The following is a 24,927-nucleotide window of genomic DNA, read 5'->3' on the forward strand; positions in this document are numbered from 1 at the left end:
GGAGAGTGGTGAAGACACATGTCCTCCCTCATGTTTAGAACAGGGAGTGGAAAGGCCAACAGAGGTGGTCTGGGCTGCACTGGGTCAGATGGAACAGGGGCAGCCTTGTCCCTGGCTCTTGATGCCAGGCTGCCAGCACTGCTACTGAGACACTGCGGGCTTGGGTGGGCACCTGGCAGTGGCACCTTCCTTCCTACCCGCTGCAGGGTGTGACTGTCCCCATGGCTGTGGCATGGTCCTGGATTGAAGAGGTGGGCAGAGGGTGGCTGGAGAAAGGCTGGCAGTGCCAGGAGATGTGGGGCAGCTGTGGTGGAGTGTCTGGCTGCAGCCAAGCATGTGCAGGCTGCATGGCTAAGAGGTGGTGTTGGCTGTGTGACGAGAAGCCACGTTTTCAGCTCTAGTGTCCCACAGGCTGGGAGGGTGCACAGGTCTTGGAGGAGTCCAGATGCACTCCAGGCATCTGCGAGAAGAGGCAGAGACAAGCCTGCACCTCTAAAGGAAAACCCAGTACTCCTGCTCCTAAAGAGGCACTCGTGCTTCTCAGCTTGCCATCACCCATCCTTCCCAGCCCAGCAGGACTGGTCACTCTCTTATCAGCTCACTCCTGGGAACCAAGCGCGTTAGGCCCTCCTCTGCCTCTGTGCATTTCTCCTTTGCTCGTGAAGAATGGAACCATCAAGAGATTTTCAACTATTTCCTGACCTAATACAGCTTTCACAGGATTTTACAGCAGCTGGCAAGGGTGAGATGGTAGCTCTCTGTGCAACTCTATGCATTAATCATTATCATTCGTCATTACGACTGTAGTAGTATCAAAAAGCCCAGGCACAATTTTTGGGTAACGTTAATTCGCACCTCATTAGCGAGTACTTTTTACCCAGCCACCAGAAGAGAGGCCCTGGCTGCACAAATGGTATCTAGTCTTTATCTGAGTCTGCAGCTGACAGACACTGTGTTTACAGGAGGGTTTAGCATCTACAGCAAATACTTTTTTGCTAGGATAGTTTGCCACTCCTGAGTGGACACTGGTCAGGGCAAGTCATGCACATGGCCATACATTCACTGATCATCCATTGCACAATGATGGCACAGATCCCTGCTGCATCCAGGGATCCGTTCTTTTCCTGGAGGCCAAATAAAATTTTCACTGTCACATCTAAATTCTGGCACAGATAGAAGACAACATTATCAGAATGTGTAGGGTTAAAAAAAATCCCAACAAAACAACAAACTAAATAAACAACAAAAAAGTCAGTATTTTCTATAACTTCCTCACTTTAATAATCTGGAAAGGAGTATACAATGCCATGAAATACTAGTAAATGGTCTGCTGTCTTTGCCATACAAGTAATTTTATTAAGACACCGTTAACTGGGATAAGTTAGCTCTCTACTGTGTTGACTCCTAGCTTGCTACAGAGTCAAATTATGGTGTGCAATGTTGAGTAAAGTGGCATCTAAACTATCCCAGCCAATTTCCAGTTGTATTGCACAGTGACAACACACATCAGATTCAATTAGCAAGACATGAATGCATTTTCACAATCTGCAAGTTTTTTATCACTTGCTAGCTGGTAAACAAATAAATTATGCAGTGTGAATTGAAACACATCTCTGCTTGGAACTATATAATGTAATTGTTGTAATTTAATTCAGCTCTAATGAGATTAGAGTTTGCGGATGTGTAATCCAGTATTTTTGTAAAGATACATTACCATATATTTGAACTACAAAGGCAAATCTGCTTTATCATATTTGCTGACTTGTCAACACCTTTACCTGACTCCAAAAGTTTATTGAGTGTTTTCTTTACCCTTGTTCCCTCAATTTGATCCTCATGACCTTCAAAAGACATGAGATCAGGAGCTTCTTGCCTTACACTTTTTCTGACAGAAACAGGAAAAAGAGCTGAGAAAGCAGAATGGCAGCTGGACACCTGCATGGCTTTGACGTTCCTGCTAGGTGAAGTTGAATCTTTCAATACTTAAATCCTTCTAAGAGTGTACATCTCTCCTCAAGTGAGTGGTGACTTGGATTCCCTGTTTCTCCCTTAGATGAGTAGAGAGTCCCATGCAGTCCTTTAAGGCAGATGGTAAAGGTGCAGCATATCCTTCAGTACCCAGGAACAAAACTTAAGGGCACATCGCCCAGAGGGCTAAGGTGTATATGGCAAAAAAACAACATAAAGGGGCACACCTCAATTCCTATTAACCATAACAGCCACCATCACATACAGACATTTCAACTGAAAAAAACCCAAACAAAACAAAACACCAAACCAAAAAGCAATAATTATTTGTAAAAAGTAAGAAAAATTATCCCGTTCAGTTGTATAATTTCTATAGAGAATTTAAAGACATTTACAGAATTGGAAGATTTGGGAGGAAAAACAAGAACCAAACACCATCTTTGATAATTACCTTCTCTAAGAGAACCAGTTTGCAACCAGAATTGAACTCATTGTTCAATGATATTCAATGAACAATGAGTATCATTGAGTACTCAAACTCAACTTTTCAGCCTTTTTCTGTGTGAGCTATACCACAGGCTTTATAGTGTACCTGTACAGTTGGTAGATTAAAGCATCTGAAAAATCAGACCCAGACATTTCTTAGTAAGCCTAGTAGACACTTTATTTAAACTTCAGCTTGCTAATTTTATTGCAAATGATTGTGCCCCCATATATTGGGGAAGTAAAAGAGAATTTGCTCCCACAGGAGGCCTGGAGAAGCAGTGAAATACTCATCCATGAAGGTTTTAATAATTCAGCTGGACTCAGCCCTGATGTCCTTACTCTGCCTTGTGCTAGTACAGATAACTGCCAAGGTCCCTTTTGATGGAAGTCTCTAGACTTTTGGTGCAGGTCTCTAGAATACCCCATCATCCCAGTTGGTCAGTCATTCTGAAGGAATTGCATGACCACTATTCCTGGTGTATTGCAAGTTCCTAAGCACCTTCCATGCAGAGGGAACTTAGCAACATATCCAGCAACTCATGAAACAAAGGGGTCGGTGAGGGTGAAGGGAAGAAAACTCTCATCTGGCTGTAGTTCAATGTGAATTAGAGCATTTGTTTTGAGTGCATTTCAGGAAAGTGATTTAGTATCAGCAGAGGAACAATGGAAGTAAGGTAATTTACATATTGCTTGCAAATATTTTGATATTCAAATTATATGTTTATGGCAATACCAGAAACATTTAACATTTTTTTCACAGAAGTATGTTTAATAAGGAATTTTCTTTTCTTGAAAAACTGTACTGGAATTTCTATTATGTCAGTTTAATCAGTCCCTCAGAAAAACAAAATAGGGAGTGGCTTTACTGTGATCATTATGGAGATTGCTGCTGCAGTACAATGTTTTCCTTAAGCTGCAATGAACGCAATGCTTCCTGTCCTTGTAAGTCTAACATAAAGAAATTATCTTTAGCCATCATCTTAAGACCTCCCTCTCCGGGGGACAGGTGGGAGGAGAGGGTAGAGAGGAAAGCTTGTTACCTCCCTGTTTCCGCCTCACCTTTCCCTAGTTCCTTAATTACTTTTTACCTTAATGAGCCATCTCCGGCGCTGGGCTTGCTGGTGCGCTCCCCATAAGGGGGCAGCCTTGGTTGCACGCCGAGGGACCGCCACGGCTGCTCCGAGATGCTGCGGAGCGCTGCCGGCAGGGCAGGGCAGGGCAGGGGGATGCGGTGTGCCGCGGTACCTGCATGAGCTGCCAAAGGACACGTGCAGCGCTGCTGCCGGCACCAATGCAGCGCTGCTGCCGGCACCAATGCAGCGCTGCAACATCTGAGCTCAGCGCCCGTCATCTAACCACTTTCCTTCCCAAGGGAAGAAAGTGTGGCTGCTATTGCTCTTTTTCCTCTGAAGAAAGAATGGGGAAAGAGCCACACGGTTAAAAATCACGTCCAGATTTCTGCAGTCAGAAGTTTTAATTGGTGCAAACTTTGGCTAACATGAGATAGTACCCAATAGCAACATAGAATGGCTTCTGGCTTTTGCCTGGCTGCTTGCTCAAGTCTGGATCTCAACTGGTTTAACACCGAACAAAAAAGCTGCTGCCCATGACACAAGGTCTGGATCTGCAACTCATCCGAGGCAGGCATCACACAGAAGGTTGCAGCTCCCTTCCAGGAATGGCGATAGTGCATGTCAGTCTCTTTAGCTTGATTTCAGGTTGCAGTTGAGGTGCAGTCAATGCACACACAGATCTGTACGCCAGGAGGTGCTGCTGACTCCTGAAATGTAGGCCCAGAAGATACCAGGTCAGGGGGAAATTAACATCCAGGTTCATTTCAGTCAAGATCAGATGAAGAACAAAATTCTTAACTACAAGACCATGAGACTCTGATCTCCCACAAAAGCTTAGTCAGACTTAGATATGAAAAGAGATGGATTTATAGGGAACTCTAGAAGGAAGTGAAATACCCCTTACACTTCTCACTTTATATAGAAGGAAGCAGAAAAAGGGCTTTAAGCTCTCTTCTGAGTTTCCATTTACTATGGATATTCCAGCCTTGCCTATTGCCCAGACTGTGCTTGTTCTGTGGAAACAAAGCCATTGTTGGCCCTACAATGTTAATGGCTTGTCAGAAAGAGCTGTTTTGGAGCTGTCTTGCTTAAGACAACATCCTTCTCAATTTACAGGTGGGAGTCACAACACAGTCCTCAGGGGTTACATCTAGCAAGACAACCAAGCCTCTGTGGAAAGCAGCAAGTCGTGGCTTTTAGTCAGGTAGAAAATAGGTTTTATATAGGAAGAAAAAAAATTAATTGCCTAGGAAAGCCTGGGGGGTTCTAAAAAGCATGCACTTGGTGTTGCCTTGGCATTATCTTCCTTAGCAGTATTTAAAGTTAAATATGTGTATTACAGAGAATCAACTACTGTCAACAAAAAAGCCTATAGCCTACAATTCTTACACTTCTATTACTTGTGTAACTCAGTCTTCAGCAAATGAAGCTTCATTCCCAGCTATTAGTTTACAGGAGCCAGTCCCACCAACAAGGTGACATAAGCAATACAGGAAAAAAATACATTTTTAAATAAGTTTAATCTAATTTATGGAGGATCCCATACAACTATAACCATACAACACTAATAAGATTTTTTGATGGTTTTCATATTGCATTTAAAAATAAACAAGATATCTGTGCCAGAAACATCTTGGGACCTCAATTTCCAGTGTGTAACTGCATGACAGCATCAAAGGCTCCGCCTCCAGTAAAAGAGGAACTAAAGAGAGCCTCTTTCAGTAAAAATAGCATCACCAGAAGCTGAAGTTCACTTTAGACTGAGTTTTCACAGTTCTGCTTCATGGTCTGTTTAGTTGGGAGAGTAATGTCTTCTCACACCTACCATCTATCTGTGAATGAAGTTACTTTACAATAGTGAACTCTGGTTGCCATGGGTCTCTGCCAGTAGAGGGTTTATTGCATTTATTCCATGTTAGATAATTCAAGAGTTACCAAAACAGCTTCTAAGTTTGTGTGCTAAGTAGTAACTGCCCGAGTGTTTCATATCCAGATACTTTTGTATAGTTTTCTAACACACTGTTGATCTCCTTGCATGAGCTTACTTTCTTTAAAAACATGTAATAAAGCAATGCTAAAGTTAAACATTTCTACCTGTAAAGTAACTGCCAAAATCTGATCCCTATATTTCAAAGACTAGAAAATAGGACAAACAGTAAGAGACAAAGTTGGATGATTAATGAGATAAATGAAAAATAACTAGCATGCATTTTTGTATCAGGTAAGAAAGCCTTCTGATTCAGGAGCAGAAAATGTAATGATGATCGTATTTAGAACTGAAACAGCTTGGTTACTGCATACAGGAAATTGTCCATTTGAGATGAAAACAAACAGAAAAAATATCTACTGACTGCTCCCCTAAGTATAGTCAGGTCTAGACTTCTTCATTGCTGTTCTTGCAGGTGGCAATTATTATTCTTGCATTCATGTGCATATAGTTTTAGTTTGATTTGGTGAGAAACATGGAAATAAGTCAAAATTTCAAAAACAACCATATACTCATTGGAAACAGCTCTCTGCTTCTGCTTGCTTACAGATTTTTTTTACTTGCCACCCAGCCTTTGCCTACTTGGTTTATGCCTGTATGGTTCACATACTGATTGCACAGCAGAGTGTCTAATACTGGAAGAGAAGACACCAAACACCTTCCTCTGCCCACAGCAATATTTGCATCTTTAGGAGCAAAACAAAAGGCAAATCAGATGAAGAGGTAGGACTCACTATTTTCAGTGGGAGGGGCAAACTTAGGGCTCCCTTTATCTGATCAAAAACAGCTTTCTTTTCCATTTTCCGTTCCAAGAGCCCAAACAAAGCAAGTAGCCAGCCCTCCATTGCATATCATGGCTTAGTACACAGCATCAGCTGGCAAAACTTTCTGTCTCAGTCTGAGGTCATGGTGGGTCTTTGCACATATACACATCTCTATTCTGGACAGTCATGCTATTCTTAGACATAGTAAGTGCCCAGAGAGAATTGCACAGCCGTGTTAGTAGAAATAAAGCAAAGGATTGCAATGATTGACTCCCACCCTTCCCTTCAACGTGGTTTGCAAACATGTGAAAAAAGAAAAGCTTGGTTTCTTTTTGAAAGAAAAAGGAAATGAAGGTCAAAGGGAGCATAAAATCAGCCCTAAATTGTAAGGGCATTCATTAGCTTTCTCAAAAAGAACAAAAAATAAAAAGCAGCAACTACTTACTAGATGCAAGAGAAACAGCACCAGCCTGTACCTTCCAAAAGAGCCTTATCCAGGCTTATCGAGAATGTAAAACGTCTCCTGAAAAAAAAGGCATGCTGGGGAAGGTTCCTATTTCAAAGAGGACAGAGCAAAAAAAGTTGCAGCAAAGCAACCAAGGTTCAGCTGTAGATAATTTTGGGCAAGAGGAAAGAGATTGCCCTTCACCAGATGGCCACATATAAAGTAGTACAAAGGAAGGGGGTAGGAAAAGGGGAAAAAGAAAAGAAGAGGAAGAGGAGGATTTAGATTTGGCTGGTTTTTTTTTTTTTTTTTCTATTAAGTCTTGGTTTGAAATAAAATGTAGGCCATTCTGATACCTGTGTTTTTTTTCCTCCAGATGGTAGCTGACAGTTTGGGGTTAACTTCCACATGAAAGGAAGCAAATTAGAGAAAATTATTGTTTCTCAGCTACTCCTGAGAATTTTATTATTTCAGATTTTGCAAAATAAACACAGAGTCTGTGTTCTGCTAATTCACCTTGTGAAAACTTCATTTCCAGTGGGTTTGCATATGTGTTCAAATAACACTAATTTCTCCATTTTACTCACAAGTTTTGCACTTAAAGAGGTGCAGGCAACTCCTTGAACTGTATTATGTACTCTGGGATGTGGAGTGGCAACACAGAATGCTAGAGAATTGCCATCCTTGAAAAAACTTTCTATCCTGTCCTAGTCTAGCCTATCTGTTTTTCTTAACATAAAGGCAGAAGTTTAATACAGCAAATGGAGAAGAAAGGAAAAAGCTTATTAGTATTCTGACTCTGTGTTTTCCCTAAGGAAATTCTGACTATCAGGTACTCAGCTGACTCCTATAATGCAATTTGCTTGCTGTTGGAAGCTGTCCATTGGTGAAAATTAAATAAATATGATATATAGGAACAAAGTTGTTCTCCCCTGGTATAAAAACATCTCAGATAGAAAGGTAGATCAAACACAAAAGCCTTGCACCCTGTGCCATAGGTGGCTGCCCATTTTACTGATTATATAACTTGTATCATGTGGCAGTCACAGAATAAGAACTTACTTGGGAATATAGTTGAAAAATGAAACAGCATAGTCATGACAGCATTGATTTCTGTACCTAAGTAATGAGGCAAATCTTGAAAAAATAAGGTTGGTTGATTTACTTAACATAGAAATTCCTGCCAATTTTCAAAGTACTGTCAAATATAATCATATTAACTAAACCTTAAAAACCCCAAATACCCTAATTTATTATTTCTTCAATGCATATGTTTTTGGGTATTTGAATATGCTTACATCAAAAGAAACTAGATTTTTAAGGAGCCAGTTAGCTTGTCTTGCCAAGTTAAAAGTTCTGGTAAGGTCAATCTCTTACAACAAATCTAATTATTACAACTTACTTTCTTTATGTATACAGTTTTCACCTTATGCCATAAGACAGAAAGGATAGTGGGATAATGCTCTTGGGTTGATTTTCCTGGTGATAGTCATTCTTACTTCCTCAGAGTGGGGGAGGCCATTGTGAGAGAAGCAGAAGACAGATGGATGTTTTTCAGTTGGTTCTTGTATTTAATCTGCATAATTAGAAAATGGGAAAGTTATCTATGACGCCGATGCTGACTTCACTTCTAGGTCTTTTTGAGCTCATTTAAAGTATGGTAATTAAAAAAACATTTTACCTTTGGGCAGCAATCTAATTTGTCAGGAAATTCCTCTTGCTATGATGAGTGGATGAGGAAAATTTGGAATAATATGATCCAGATGTTAAAGCTCCTATTTAGCAGCAATGCAGATGTATTATTTTATGGAACTGTCCAGATGGTGACCTTACAGTATTAATAATATATCAATACTGGGGTTTGCATCTGTATGACTCGATTCATATCTTTGCTCTCATTTACATGACAAAATACTCATGCATTTCATGTAGAGACTAATAGTATTAAAATTAACAATCTGGAAGACATAAAAATCAATAAAGAAAATTGAAACAATTACTGCAAGTAATATATACCAATTGATCTCATAACAGCATCACCCAAAAGAAGGCTATGCTACCATTTTTTAATTGATTTGCATTTAATTTTACATCTAACATGATAACAAAATTCTGTTACAATTTTGTATTAGACAATAGCCAATTTACTGAATATGTGCACTTAAGCAATTTTGGCTTTGCCACTTAAATTCAAACTTTACTTTACTGAAAAACAAGAAACACAACCCACAGTACTTAAGCACAGCAGAGAAAGTTCATATTGGGCAGCAGGCAGGCAATAGAAACCTTTGGTGGCCTCTGGTGAAGGCTGGGAAACCTCAGGATCTGCAGACAGGGATGAGCAGAGGCCACTGACCTGTGGCATGTCAAAAGGGCAGCAGGGCATGGAAGTAGCTCAGTCACTTATGGTCACAGATAGCAGACTGAGCTCTCCTGAAGTCAGGGCTGCAGGGTAGAGAAAGGCCTAATTCTGATCTGATCTTGTGATGATGTGCTGTTATCTTCTACAGGCGTTTCTATCTCTTAATTTATTTAAACTTATATTGTAAAATACCAGTTTGTTCAAGGGTTCCCTGCTTCCTGGGGCTTGGGGGGATTATCTTTAAGGGTTTCTCATGTTTTCCTTAGAGAAGAATTGAGTCCTCCTACAGCTGAAATCTGTGGCAAAGCTGTTTTAAGTTTCACAAGGAGTAACACACATTCTTTCAGAATTCTACTTTTTGGATTAAGGAAAGAGATTAATTTTCCATAGAAGTATCCTTTTACTCTAGGTGAATTGTGCTTTTTATTTGCTTTTAAAGAATCTCCCTATACCAAACCAAACATAAATTTTAAAATTGCCTCCTCTCTCAGCTTTTTTTTGATTTTATTTTTAGCAACATTTCTGTAACAATCCAGGTGTTAACTCTACAAACATGTATATACTAAAGTCAGTCTTGCTTTATCTTTGCCATCATCAGGTTTCCACAGTCCCAAATCCATGGTTTATTAACATGACTACAGAGAGAACTGACATTACAGGGCTTTTAACTCTTCAGTGGGTATTAAATATGTGCTTATTGGAAAAGAACTAGAATATTTCATTACTGTGGGCAGCTCAAGCTAATATATGTATTGAGTTTGATGAAATTTCATTTCGGAAAAAACATTTAAAACTTTAAGCCACAGCATTTTGTGCTGAAGAAGGAGGTGTGGTTATGTACCCAAGCACCACCCAGAGGGGTGCAGCCAAATGTGCCTCTCTGAAACTTTTTAAGAGCAGCTCTAAGGCTTAAAGTGCCCCCACTGATTTCAGAAAACTTGCTCCCAAAGCTTTAACCTTGTGGTCACCATACCTAATTTGAGTTCCAAAGCAAACTTTAATGTTTTTTCCAGTAAAAATAATTCTATCAATAGACAATTTCGATTCCAAGCATATGATGTGAGGGGTCTGGTGAATTGTATCTCATTGTTATAACCAATTACTAAATTACTAAATTAAATCCAATGGATTTACTAATTATTTACAAGATGCAAGGCAGACTAACATTCTAGAGTCAAAGGCACTCCTGGGTCAGACGCTGTACAAGTAACATTTTATTTCTAAGGTTTACAGTTTGACAGTCTGTTAATCAAACCTGACCACACACAATGGAAACATGGGATGTCATTACTTTGAAATGACTGTTCCAGTTTTGCTAACAGTCCCATTTCTGCTTATATGACTTGTTTCTTTTCATTTCACCATCAACCTTTGCTGGTGGAAAACTCTGTCCATGTGAGGAATGCTCACTGTTATTACCCTTACATCACTTTCAGACCAACCTCTCTCGGGAAGAACATCAGAGAATGTCCCATTTTTGTTCTTTTTTAAGTTGTTTAGATAAATTCCACAGATGGTATAGTGACTTGGCTATATCTAACTTACCTTAGTTATTTTCGACCCCTTCTAGTCCTGTTCCATCCTTTGTTTCCCTCCTTCACAATTCTGAACTGTTAGTTTTAATTATGTTAGCAATCTGTTCACATTTACCACTTTTTGTGAAGACTGAAGGAAAACAAACTGGGCTTCATGGGGGTTTGTTCCTTTATTTTTTCCTGTATTATACATTTTTATTCACCTTTACGTAAGAGCAAAATACAGAAGGATAAAACTTGTTGAATTTATATAAATACTTCAGGAGAAGCTCCACATGCAGCATTCTGTGCCACTCTGCAAAATACACAAGGACTTGAGCAGTCTTTCTTTTTTTTCTATCCATACATTAGTGTACAAATTGTTCTTCATGTTCCATAAATGCAACCGAATTTTGGGTTTACCATGTTTGGATTTAATTAATTCCTTACGTAGGTAACTTTAGGTAAAATTGGGATTGGCAAATGTTAGGATTTTCTATGTGATAGATTTTGCTTGCAGTGAAATTGCTCTAGGCTGGTCTCTTTACCACCCACCTCTACATATGAAACCCCTTTTGCATTGTGGAGCTCCTCTTACTTCTTGGGGTTTTTTTTATTGCATAGCTGACCTGGAGTTTAATATTAACTCATTTTACAACTTGTGTTTGTGGTGTGAAGAGAGAAGGGGAAAACCCTTCAACTTTGTACAGTGACTGTGTTCACTCATTTAATGCCCTAACTTCTGAGTTAATCCTCAGTTCTCCATTTATGCACCTGAAGGTGATGAGACATCAAAAGCCTTGACATAATGGATAAAAATAAATAAGTGTATTCATATCAAAGCCACATTACAATTCTTTCTGATGATCATGATTTCCTACTCTACCACACTTAAATGCTGCTTGGAGAGCTTCTCTATTTTGACTATTGCCAAAGATTTTTACTCCAGCGAGTTAGTGCTTCCTTCAAACTGCAGGCTAATTTTCATTTTGCTTTGCAGCAGCAAACAGCCTAACACAAAGTATGAATATGCCTGACAGCCAGCAATGTTGACAGCAGGTTATAAACTACTTTTGGAGTCACAGCTACTCAGCTTTGCTACAGGTAGGCCAAGCTGACACATTTACTTACAGAAAGGAGTCTTAGTCTTATTATACAGACTATTAGTTAGAGTCTTATTATACAGAAAAATTAGATTCATTTCATTGTTTTGCAGAAGCAACAAGAGCAGCCAAATCCGAATAAGGTGTAACATGCCAGTCAAACAAATGTTACGTTTCTATAGCTGAAAGAGCCCACTGAATATAAATTCCCTAGAGCAAATTTTTTGCTAAAATGCAGCAAGTGGTATTTAATCCCCTACTCCCAAACATCCCAACCCAATAGAGTCTGCAAAAATGTTAATGTCCCCTGTCAACTTTCTGAGACTATGTTATGTGTAACAGGTCTTGGGAGACTGAAACCTGGCTACAAAAAATGATGAAACTGAAGCTTCTCAGCATTAAAAAGGACTTGTCATTTCTGCTGCTACAGGACACAACATAAAGGGCTTTAAAAAAAAGAGTTGACAATTTTTGTGCCTGTATCTTAAAAATACACTGGTGGGGGAATTTAGCTAAAGTTAAAGAAAACACTTCAAGAGAATAAAGCTGAACACTATTGGTAACACAAAACCTGCTAAGTTTCTGCCAAGAATTTTCCATCAGAGTTACATACTTTTAGGTTAATAAACTATACCATTTATGGGCAATATTTCTGAGACTTAAAGGAACAGCTGATTAAAGGAGCGGGGGCTGCAATATCTGCAACCCCTTCAAGAGGTGTTGGACTGACATCAGATGCATTTTGAGGTTGACCTATTTGTTCTTGAGGAATCCCTGGAATTCCTGGTCAGACAGCAGCTTAAACTGAGTCCAGCACAGTAGCTCTCAGTGGGATGCAGAAGTCCTGGACAAACATAAAGAAAATTCAAACTTTACCCAGGTAAAATTTCGAGGTGCATTAACTGGCATTTTGGTGAAGAATAGACTGACACCAGTAATCTTTTGTGGTCTTATGACAGAAAAGTCTGATGATTCTGTGGATTTTTCCATGACACTGCTTTTATATGTAGTGTACTATGGGAGTGATGGGAAGAGACTTTGTGGGGATTTGTCCTGTCTACATGGCTTCCACCACTGCTGTACCTGCCAGGGTACATCACCCCCAGTACCACTGGCAAGGACCAGAAGTGAGCTCTTGAATCTCTTTTGCCCCATGAGAATAAGAGAATAAGGTTCATGAGAATAAGGTCTGCTGGATATTTCTGCAGTAAAATAACCTCTCCTTTCCTTGAGAAGAGCTCTTCTTGTGCCACAGACAAATTATTGAAGTCCCTCATCAGTCTTATGATTGAGAGAACACTCTTAATGCAGTAGCCACTGACATATGCCAGGTCTTTGGGGATTTGGAGTTTCCAACAGGCAGATCCCTATGTGCAAGAAACTACACAGTTTTCCTAATGGCCACAGGAAGGCAAGTTTCTTCCTTCCCCAAAGTCTGTGCAACACTCTTCTGGTCCTTTCCTTTTTATAGTTCCTATCTTCCCCTTTCAAATAGGAGAATTATGCTGACATATGACCTTATGCCCAGTTACTTAATATCAAGCAGATGGTTGCTAAAATTCATCCATCAGCAGTAAGATTTTAATTATTCTTTGTTAACTGTGCATCCTGGGAGTAGTAAACCCTGACAATTGTAGCCATTTCATGCTGTCCTTATCTTTGATGGCAGCTGAAATGTGTTTATGCATCCTTGACACTAAGCAAATATTTTGTTGTTCTTTGGCTTCATTTCCTGTAAGTTTGATCTTGACAGTTTTACAACATCAGTGGCATACCAACAAGAAATTTGTCCAATGACATCTGTGCAGTCCATGAACAGAAAATCTTTGGGGATATAAAAAAATAAGGAATCATTGAAAATACCTAACAGCTGTCTTGTAATCATGGATATCCTTTCCATGTAATTATGAAACTATTGTTTTCTCCTCTTTTATGCTGTATTCAAAAATAATGATGACAATAAATACCAAGAAAAAAAAGGAACTAAAACCAGGTTCAGAAACAACATTGTGCTGAGGTTTAAAAAAAAAAGGAACACAAACTATTTTTCAGTCCTGTAACACAAGTTGAGGCCATGCAAATTTCTGGCTGACGAACTGATGCAAGAGTGGCGATAATCCTATAGTTCCAGGTTTAAATCCACCTTCCAGGTACTTGGTGCACAGCCTTTGTGGGTGTGCCTGGCAGGACATCATACCAGGCATGCTGACCCATCAGCCAGGTCTGCTAACTCAGGCTCCACTCCTGTGTATTGCAGAGGATTTCCTCCAGCTGTGCCTGGGGCTGTTTGCCAGGTAGTTTTAAGGCAGATGTGGAGACCTTCTCAGCCAATGTCCTGTACCCTAGAGCTTGACAGAAGAGCCAGTGACCCAGGGATGCCAAACAACTCCACATCTTGCATTCCAGAAACTTAAAATTAAAAGTATTGAGTATGTGGTGGAACAATGTTACTAATCACCCACTCCTGCACTTCATAAAAGTATCCTGGCTTCTTGTGAGCTGGAAAATATGAATACTAGTCTGGATGTTCAGGACGTTGGATTCAGATTTACAATAACTCCAAATAGTCCAAATATTTTAAGTAATTTGAAACTGCTTGGTTATAAAACCAGTCAATGTCCACTCTCAGTCATTAAAATTATCTGCTGATGTTTTGACCAGATTTGCAGATGTAAGCACTGAGTCCTTTTTGCATTTGAAAAATTCTTTAAGGATACACCTGATACTGGGTTTCATGAATCCTGCATCCACAGCTGGTTTATTGTTGGCGAGAACCAAACTCGCCCAGACTGCCCTGAGAAAGCTGATTTGAAGGGGTTGTTATGTAATCCATACCATCTTTGTAACAAGTGTGCTCTTCATTTGGATTTTCTAAACCATAGCCTGATTACTTACTAATTCCTGTTTTGATCTGCAGTGGAGGGATGAGATGGCCACATTAAATGACTGGAAAACCTATTATTATTAAGGAAAAATTATATTTAGAGAAGATGATAGGTCGGTTTGCCTTTACCTTATCTAAGACCTCAAGCAAGCTAAGAAAATAAAAGTACATCTATATTTTCCTTCTTGATTTCAAGACATCCAGAATTAATTTTTATGAGAGAAACACCTTAAAGAATATAAATAATTTTAGAAATATCATGCAGTGGATTTTGTTCTTTAACAATTTTTTTTTAATTATGAAATGCACTTTCAGAACTTTTAAATTATATAATGTGCTTTTTTTTTCCCTTTTAGTAGTTAGCAAACAAGATTTTTCCTTTAGCACTTAAAAAAATAGTTGACGATCTGCTGCTGTAGTTTATTGTAGAAAACTGCTTGAGTGAATGCAAGCTTGCCTTATTTTCTTGGAGTCTATTTTAACCATAGGATACTTAATTTTAACATTACCTCTATTTAAAAAAAAAAAAAAGTTACAAGTTTTAAGGAAGTAAATTATGAACACCAAAAAAAAAAAAAAGTTCTTTCAAAAATTTAACCCAGTACTGTATCTTTGATTCTGACTACGAAAAATACCAGGATGTATCTATTTTGCATTTTCACTCCAATTTCCTTATGAACAGATTGTGTGGAAACACAAATATTTTATGGATAACTTCTGGACTGTCTCTGGTATCTGGTGGTTTGGCAGTTGATTTTTACAGGCATCATCCAAGGCATTACATACTCACTGGTTCTGGAATAGGATGCAGATTATTGGTGAGAATTCAAGGTGTTGGACATTTACCTGCCTACAAGAACATGCATATTCTGTACTTAATTTTAAAAGACTAGAGAAAATAGCAATTGGTGGAATTCTGGTATGCTAGAAACATTTCTGCCTCTTTTTGCATTACAGCGAGGCTATACAGCACACTGAAAACAGCATGTTTGGGAAACTCGTGCTAGAAAAACAACAGATTTCCTAAAATGAAGAAATAGATAGCAGAAGTAGCTTCTGAATTCAGATTTAACCTTTTAAGAATCGACATCATTATTAGAAATCAGAGATACACTTACTTAACTTACACTTCAATATATATATATATATATAAAAGAATAAAGCAGATATTGTATGAAGCCATCTAGAGGTGAAAAAAAGGCTTAAATGCTAAAAATAGGAAATAAAACACTTTAAAAAAAACAAAGTAAATTAAAGAAAGAGCAAATCTTGAATACATAGAAAGAAGGTGGCTTTTTTACCTTAGATGAAGCAACAAAGTTAGTAATGCTTATTGTGTATTATGCCTGCATTAATAAATGCAAAAATGCATGTAAATCAGCTGTTAATTTTCATTGTGCCAGCAAAGTTGCCTGCTTGTGGGTGTAGTGGAAGCAGGGGCGTCCTCAGCCTTCTCAATGGATAGCAAAGAACAAGGATACTTCGCTCTCGCTGGTACTTTGGTTGTACAGAGGACTTGCTAAAAGCAGTAACACAAGTAACCAGCTGTGAGAGGAAACTTCCAGTGCAATCAACTCAGTCACAGTGAGGTGTTTGAACAGGGTTTTTGTACCACATTAGATGCCCAAGATCAAAACAGCAACAAAAACACTAACTTGGACATGGTCTCATCACAGCTACAGCCAAATGTTGTAGGTGCTGCCATTTGAAAGTTTTTAAGACCTGCTTCTGTAGGTGCCTGGAAATGTCCCAAGCTGCGCCTACGCCCTGAACTGATCCAGAAGTTCATAGTTCTTCTGGTCTATCAGAATCAAACTATAAGAGTTCACCCCAAATTTTCTATGTCTAAAAAATAAAATCACAAAGACATCACTTCCTTTTTACATCAGGTCTGAAGGATGAGTCTGGTGCCAGTCTTCCATTTGCTCAAGTTTTCAATTAGGACCCTTGTCCCAGTAACCTTCTCAAGAAAACATTACCCCACCTGACAGCAAAAACAATGTCCTATGTGGGATGTTCTCCACCCGCTCTAGTTTTGTGGACTAAATTTAAAGAGAGAGCAAAAGGCAGGAAACACTCTTTTCTTGTCTATGTTAAGGTTGCTGAACAAAGAGAGGAACATGGTGTTGGATTCAAGGACTATATTTGTGTTTCCCACACTGTAGCTGAGAGCAGCTTAAACTCTACTTGTACAAGTCAGAAAAGTATTTGAATCCTACTCTGAAGCATCTATTGCAACATATAGTACAATGAAAGTAGACGGAAATCATCCTCCATAGATGTCTTTCATAAAGGAAATTATAGAAGCTAAAAGCTACAACAGACAGAACTGCAGTGAGAAAGCACATTTCTACATCATGCCTAGCAGCCATGATTTTCAGGAGATCTGGGCATTTAATTTTCTGTGACAATGAAATACAGAGAATCGTCCTTAGATTCACTGACTAGGAGAGCTAAGACAAAATTATTTGCTGCAAAAACTGATTTTTATAGCATTTGATGAGATGTGGTTTATACAAAGAATGCAGAAAAACCCTTGACTAGGCAGGCTCTCACCTGAAACTTTTGCAAAGATGAAGACATAGAAACTACATAGCTGTATATCTAAACAACTTTTCATCACTAAATCTTTAAATGAAACAGCTTTTGCTCATACTGCTGCTTAACATGCCTAGATAAATACTGTTGTTTAACCTCAGAAGGCAGCTCAGCACATCCACTCTCTCACTCTCCCCCCAGTGGAACAGACAAGAAAATCTGAAGGGTAAAAGTGAGAAAACTTGGGAGTTCAGATTAAGGCAGTTCAACAGGTAAAGTAAAAGCTGTGCTCACAAGCAAAGCAGAAGAGAGAATTAATTTATTACGTTCCATCAACAGGGAAATGTTTATCCATTGCCATGAAAGCAGGACTCCATGACAAAGAACTTTTACTTGAGAAGGCAAATATGGTAACTCCAACATCCTCCCTTACTCTTTCTTTCCCACAACTTTTAGTGCTGATAATGTTGTCATGGGCCATGACATTATGTATGGGACATCCTTTTGGTCAGCTGGGATCAGCTGTCCTCCCTGTGTCCCCTTCCAAATGATGATGCACCCCTCCTTGCTCACTGGCAGGATGGCGTGAGAAAAAGAAAATATCTTGACGCTGTGCAAGCATTTTGAGCAATAACTAAAAAGCTACTGTGTTATAGAGACTGTTTTGGGCACAAATACAAACCACAGAAGGAGCTATGAAGAAAATTAACTCTATTTCAGCCCAAACTTTTACAACTATTCGGAACACCTACTGAAAGTAATTATCTCATAGCAAGTGTTACAATTTGCAGTAGCCCAGCAGATATGCAGATAAGTGATGGATCAAACAGGCAAGTGAAACAAATCCAGAGTAAATTCACTACATATTTATTTCTTAATGTCCCTGTCTAGGATCTTAGAGCGATTTTCAAATTAAACCAAAACATCTGCTGCTGCTCTTCTTCGAGAGGCCACTCCAGGTAGGTCTTGGTGTTCATGATCTTCCGCAGCTTGCAGAACCTCTTGGGAATGGCTTTGCTCTGGATGGGCTCCAGGAGGACGAGAATCGCCGCATCATTGTTCTCATCAAAGAGGCGGAAATGCGAGAAGTCCAGCTCGTATTTGCACCACTCGCTCTGCACAAAGTGCTCAGACAGCACAAAGAGCGTTTTACGGCTCTTCTCAATGGAATCGATGATGTTGTCCACAATCCACTTCCCCGGCACAAAGTCCCGCTTGTGCAGGCAGAGCCGGAAGGGAGGGCAGGCCTGCTCCAGCTCCCGCACCATGGTGTTCTCCACCCAGTCGGAGTCGTTCTCGCTGTAGGAGACAAAAGCGTCGTAGCAGACGTCCTTCGGCGGGGCGCGCTTGGGCTTCCGCTTGGCTTGCAGCCATGCCCACGTCATCCGCAGGTACCAGACCATGTGGTACTTGTAGCCGACGGCCACCAGCAGCAGGATGACCAGGAACACCAGGACGCAGATCAACGACACCACCAGGGACCTGTGGCACTCCATCAGGGAGAGGTGCACAGCGCCAACCTGCGCCCCTCTCACCGCCAGCGGAGAGTCGCACACGTACTTGTCCGGCCACCCCACCAGCACTTGGGATATCCCAGCTTCGTGGTGGATGAAGGAGAGGAACTCACAGGAACAGATGAAGTTGTTGCCACTGGCATCCAGCAGCTTCATTCTCCTGAAGGACTCAAACTCCTCCTTGGAGAAACTGTTCAGCTTGTTTCTGCTGACGGACAAGGACACCAAGTTTGGAATGGGTGCGGCACCCGGCAGGGTCTTCAGCTGGTTTCTGGTGAGGTACAGCTCTTTCAGAAGTGGGAGCCGCAGTCCAAACTCCTTCAGGTTGTTTCCACTAACATCCAAAACTTCTAGCGTTTGAGGAATGCAGGTGGTTACTCTGGGAATTTGAGTGCTTGACAGGTTTAAATATTTCAGGGATTTTGGCCAGTCACACACATCTGGAATCTCACCAAAATTATTTTGGCTAATGTCCAAAACAATTAGGTTTCCTAGATGAGATAAACTTTTACTTGTCCTTTCTAAGTCACTCAGTGAGTTCTGACTTAAATTTAGAGCTTGTAGTGATGGCCAGCCACCCTGACAGGCTGAATGTTCTAAACTCAAGTCTCCAAGCAAATTTGCACTAAGGTCAAGATATACTAATGACAGAAGGTTTTGGGAAATTCTGCAGGGTACCAAAAAAACTTTGGTGTTTTGGACTGTGACTCTTGTTAAAAGAGATAGTAGACCTTCCACAGAGTGAAGATCTGTAAACAAGTAAAATTCTTCTATAGATAATTTCTTTATTGTTAAAATTCTAAGTGTCTGTGATTTCTTTGCTTGAATTTCCATTTTCCATTGTCCAGTTCCCAAGAGTCTACAGTCTACTAGCTCCAGCTCCACTAATTGTGGCATGTCTTCTAAAATACTGACAATCTCAGGCACAGTAGCATCTGTTAGTAATGTCTGTCTAAAAGAAATTTTCTTTGCAAAAGATGAAGACATGACTCTCAATACTTGCATTTCTGCTGCAATACTGAATGCTATTCTTCTCACTTCCAGCCAAGTGACAGAGTGCAGAAGGTCCCTAACAATTTCTGAGAATATATAACCATTTCTTAGGTTTAGGATCATGTGATTTATCTGCTTAATTGATTTCAAACTTCCCTGCTCATACTGACTGAGATTGCTACCATCAATCCACAACTTGTGCAGAAGCTCAATACCCTCAAAATTCCCTTGCCGAATCACAGAGAACTGCGGGTTGCCCAGGTGGAGAGAGCTCAGGTTCTTCAGGCTAGAAAAGGGGGAGCTCTGCCCCAGGTCTCTGTAGGAATTGCCTTCAAGATGGAGGTGCTGGAGTGAAAAAAGGTGCCCAAACCACACAGGGGACAAGTGAGCCAAGCTGTTATTTGATAAGTCCAAGAGCTCCAGTTTTCCCAGGGACCAAAATGAGTCCTCATCTATGGAGCTGATTTTGTTGGACTGAAGCAGCAGGGCTCTCAGGTTCACAGCCTGCTGCAGGTCCTGGGATTGGATGCGCTTTATCCCGTTGTGGGCCAGGTTTAACACTGTAATTTTGGCTGTGACCCCAGGGGGAATGAAGTCCAAGCCCATGGAGGAGCAGTTACAAAGCTGACTGCCATCACATGAAGGACAAACCTGCTTCAGTGCTTGTTGCTCAGAGAGACTTGCAGCTAAGGTCACGTAGATGGCCAACACTCGCCAGATGTGTGCAGTCATTATATTGCTAAAATATGAAACAGAGAGCAAAGATAAGATGCGTAGCTTGTTCTGGAGAAGCTACATTTTGGATAAATCTAGAATATAAGTTTTGCTGTTCTGTCTTGCTGAAGGCACTGTTAAAATATTTGGTTTTAATACAGTTCAGAGTTGAAACAGATTTGTTTACTACTCTAATCCTCCTCCTGTTTAGTAAGTGGCCTTCATATTTCAATCTCACCTCATGTCTTTTATTTCTGAATCTGTGTCTGTGAATATTATTTTTTATATTCATTTTTTTGCCACAGGGAGTCTCCTGTTCATGTTTCAAATCCTGGTTACATCAAGAAGAGTCAGCATCCTACAGTAGATTGTATCATTCAGGTTTAATACTTACCTCAAGCATATGTCTAATCTCTATTCTGACAATGGGAAGAAAAGAAATGCATTTAGTTTAGTCCATTTTTCATTTTATCTGCCTTTTCCTACTCTGATTGTAAATGTCTGGTGAGCAGGGAAACAAATACTTGCCTGGATGACTCTCATGTTGCCATAAGTCTGATACTTGCTAATGAAATTTAAACTTGTAAAACTGACGATTGTTGCCTACTGCCTCAGCTCTTCCTTTTTACTGCCACATCCTTCTCTTCAGCTAAGGCTTTTTTCTGTTTTGGGAACCTATGGCAAAGAGAAGATCAGGGCAAGCCCCAAGGAAGTGCCAGGGACTTAGATACAATCAGCTAACTGGACTAGATAGCTTTTTCCAGCCCCACAGCCTGTTTTTGGTCTTCTGGACTGAAATAGCTGGACTGAAAGAGCATTTTTAAAATGTAATTTTCCCTAGCGTGCCACAAACCCACCTACCTCAGTAGGTATCTTATTGAGGGTGGAAAGAATGAACAATCCCCAAAGAGACCAATCAATGAGTTCACAAAATCATTGTCAGCTCTCTATCAAGTTAATCAGTTTAGATTGGATCTTTGAGAACTGCTTTCTCCCTCAGTCATCCCACTGAGATTCTGTGCAGAAGATCTACTCTACTCTGAATTAATATTCTGATTTGTTTTACAGTAGCTGACCCATGTTTACAAGTGATTACAGAGAAGTCCCACCCTTCCAGCTGCATTATTTTTAGTCATAGCTTTAAGATTATCCAAAAGGGGTAAAATTGACTGAGATGGTTTGGGCATATGGGGAGGGGAGAAAAGGTTATGGATAATTTTTTTAGTCATTCCATCTCTTCCCAACTGCGGGACTATAAACATTTTGACACCTTGTGTTACTTTCCCTTTATCTCTGTCTGGCTCTGATGTAGAACTTTGGATCTTGAAGGACAAGGTTCTCTTCCCTATCTTTAGATGCCCACAGCTGCCCTGGTCATCCACCATGTCCTCCAAAGTCAATGGAGAAAAATAACATATTTTAGGAGCAATTAATACAGTCTGTCTTGGACACCCAGATTAAGATGTGCTGACTCCAAGAGAAATTATCTGATTGCCTTAAAATGGGGTATCATAGTTTAGATACCTAGACATTTGTCCCCGTTAACCCCAAACAAAAAATCGTGATCTGTATTTAGACTCATCTGCTGTCCACATGAGGCTCTTTTGCAGGGCTTTTTGGCCTCCCAGGAGTAACTGGATAATGCAGGGCTGTAGGCTAAAGGAGTAAATCTAGGAGCAGAGTGAGTTGTACCAGTAACAGATTTAGGTGGTATTTTTACAGTTGTCATCAAAATACTTACTTTTAGAAAATGAAGCAACCAGGCAACCTGATCAGTCAAAAGCTATCTATAGGCAGGTTATTTATAGGTGGAAAATTGACAGCACACAAGGGAACTGGGCAGATACTGCACAGGAAATACCAGCAGAGCCCAATGGCTCTCCACCTTACCAGCCTGAAAATCCAGGTACTGCGGGACTGAACTACATTTGGCAATTCAGGATGCTGACTTTCCAGTTTTTTTGCTCATCTGTAATCTGAACAGACACTCAGAGGAATCCCATTCCCATTCTCATTCACTTTCGGCCATTCTCTTCCCCTTCTGATTCCTGCCTAATGATTCTGCTTGAGACCCTGACTTACAAGGTCATTTCAGGCCTCTCCACACCCACTCAGACATACAGCCCCATGATATCATTGCCCTATCAAGAAATCACTTCTCCCTGTTGTGCTGGGAATTAAAAAGCCACAGTAAGAAAACGAAACTGAAATACAACTAAAAATATATAAACTTGCATAGATGCCTTTATGCTATAAGGTGCCGTGATGAACCAGACATTCAAAATGTATCTGGGTTATGAAAAAGGGGTCCAAGCCATCACACATGCTAAAGCTTATTTTCCCTGGCCCACATCAGTAGAAGTATTTGAGAAAATACATATTTTCCTAAACAAAATCATGACTGACAGCAGAATGAGGTTCTATAAATGCTCACAAATGGGGAAGGTTAATGTAAGATCTGAAATAAAGCATGCCAATGACGTGCAAACTGATTCTAGCTTGGGGAGCACTACCCAGCTAAATGGCTGGTAAATTTGAGCAGTGCTATGGAGCCTGCAGAGGAAGAGTCACTGGTTGGTGAAGAGGCCAAACCACAAGCAGACTGGGGAAGGCTGCTGCTCTCCACCTGGAAGTGTGTAGGTTATGCATGCCCTAGTTCTCAACCCCTAGCACTGCCCTAACAGCACATATGCACATCCACACACACCGGGCCATGCCTCTGCTTGTTTCTGACACAGAAGATGTGCAGCAGGTAAGAGTTAGGTGAGGAGGCAGCTGATGTCCTGAGGCCATTGTTCAGTGAGCTCTTTTCTGACTGAATTCCTGAAACCGAGGCACCCCACCTTCACTCGCAGCCTCCCCTGGGCAGTCAACACAGGTGAGACAACATACAAATAGGACAAGACACCCTCCCACGAGGAAACTGCAGAAATGGCACAGTCTGACCCAATTTGTCTCTTTTTCATTTGCTGCTTTCCACTGTCCTGTTTTCCAGAGGACATTGGTCTCATCAGCATGTCACATCTCTCCAGGAGAACCTTCCTTTACCTGCCATGCATCCCTGACAGATGCCTGTGATTGGACCTCCCTGCTCTACTTTTGCTGGCAGCCAGAAATCCCTCCCCACCCCACAGTCCTGCCCAGCAGCCCTGAGCACCCTGAATACCCCTTGCAGTGGAGGACCAGCGGCAGAGATTATGTTGCCTCTTCCCTGGGCTCCCTGTTTGCTTCTAGCTCTGGCATTGCAGCTCCACTGTCTTTCCCTGCATATCCAGCCTTCACCTACCTGAAAACTCACCTCTGTGCTAAAAAGATTCCCAGAGACGCCACCTGCAGCTCCAGTGCCTGCATGCCAGTTAGCCTATGCTGTGTTTCGTCTCTCTCTTGCTGATCATTCTTTGCCCAGCTTCCTCTCAGGCTGCTGTTCCGTTTCCACTCCACCTCTCAACTTTGACAATGTAAGCAGGGGAATTCCCAGCTGGGTGATCTGATTGGCATAAGAGCAGCTACACTATCGTGCCTTTTAAATGTGCCAACACAGAGGTCTGGATCTATGGTAAGAATGTACTGTGCAAAATCTAAGGCTTCTCCCACATCTTTCTTTAACCATGTCTTTGTAATTTTCAAGATTTATTTTCATTCTTACCTCTAGGCACATGTTTCTCCTAATTTGTTTTATCAGGGCTCAGTGTTTGCTCTTGAATGATTCACTCATCACCTACCTAGATCTTAGCCTTGATTAAACCATGAGCTATGGTTCTCCAAGACAGTTAACAGAAAAATTGCTTCCTAGCCTTCATAGCCCTGGGAGACAACATTGTAACAGGAAAACAGAACTGAAAGTGGTGTTTGCAGGCTCCACCTACAAGAAATTATCTTGTGTAGACACACGTACACGTACACACACAGGAGTGTGAATAGATACACATTTATAAAAGCACATACAAACATATACGTGAAGATGTATAAATATAGCAACAGAAAATATACGTAAATGTTGCTATTTTTCAAATATTTAGTCAGCCCATACACCAAGGCTTTAGTATTTCACCACAAAATAATTACATGGCTAAAATTTGATCAAGATCTAGACTTTCCTGTACTTAAACTTCAACAAAATAAGCAATAGGGAACATGAAAATGTTGAGTTAGAGAAACCACACCTAACTTAATCCCTTCACAGACAATTTCAGGTCTCTGAATAATAAGAAACTCTAAAATACAAGAAATCCAAGCACTCAGTGTGGGACTGACTACCTTAACGTAAACATCTGTATCTACCTTCTTGTCCAGACTTCCTTTGTAAGCATTGGAGAGCAATATGGTAGTTCTAGGAGATACCTCACACTGAAGTACAGAGATGAACTGCCTCTTATCCCTGTGATTTTCATCACCGACTACAAAGGAAGGTAAGTAGAGCAGTCAGACCTGCATGGCCCAGTGATTACATAAATACGCTCTGAGAAGTAGAAGAGCAAAACTTAAAACCGAGCCAGTCTGCAATACCATCTAGCCCACACATTGGAAACCCAGTCTCACATTCAAAAATAGAAGGCTTCAGCTATTTGTGTGAGTAGGTAGA

General features: G+C 40.5%; 1 protein-coding gene and 1 long non-coding RNA gene across 3 annotated transcripts; both read right to left on the reverse strand.

Moving 5' to 3' along the window:
- Positions 1 to 3,909: 3,909 nt before the first annotated feature.
- LOC140683864 (uncharacterized) lies at positions 3,910 to 6,916 on the reverse strand. The gene is made up of 2 exons (XR_012055436.1): positions 6,724 to 6,916; positions 3,910 to 4,234 (listed from the first exon to the last, which is right to left on the reverse strand). It is a non-coding gene; the product is annotated as an uncharacterized lncRNA (long non-coding RNA).
- A 10,509-nt stretch (positions 6,917 to 17,425) lies between these two features.
- TLR2 (toll like receptor 2) lies at positions 17,426 to 24,862 on the reverse strand. Of its 2 annotated transcripts, none has more exons than XM_030271472.4 (2): positions 23,644 to 24,862; positions 17,426 to 20,370 (listed from the first exon to the last, which is right to left on the reverse strand). In XM_030271472.4, the coding sequence occupies exons 1-2, from the start codon at positions 23,694 to 23,696 to the stop codon at positions 18,012 to 18,014; spliced, it is 2,412 nt and encodes an 803-aa protein (XP_030127332.4). In that variant the 5' UTR covers positions 23,697 to 24,862; the 3' UTR covers positions 17,426 to 18,011. The 2 variants fall into 2 exon arrangements, with proteins under 2 accessions (XP_030127332.4, XP_002196402.5); XM_002196366.5 differs by having other exon boundaries at positions 23,632 to 24,862.
- Positions 24,863 to 24,927: the final 65 nt, after the last annotated feature.

This window comes from Taeniopygia guttata, chromosome 4 (genome assembly GCF_048771995.1).
Source record: "Taeniopygia guttata chromosome 4, bTaeGut7.mat, whole genome shotgun sequence".
Taxonomy (NCBI): Eukaryota; Metazoa; Chordata; class Aves; order Passeriformes; family Estrildidae; genus Taeniopygia; species Taeniopygia guttata.

Bases quoted from the DNA above. Each gene is read 5' to 3' on its own strand.
- TLR2 (XM_030271472.4), bottom strand. From the start codon at position 23,696: ATGCAGGCACTGGAGCTGCAGGTGGCGTCTCTGGGAATCTTTTTAGCA. The intron at 20,371-23,643 runs GTGAGTTTTCAG...TTCATATTTTAG, and splicing joins GGAATCTTTTTAGCACAGAG to CAATATAATGACTGCACACA.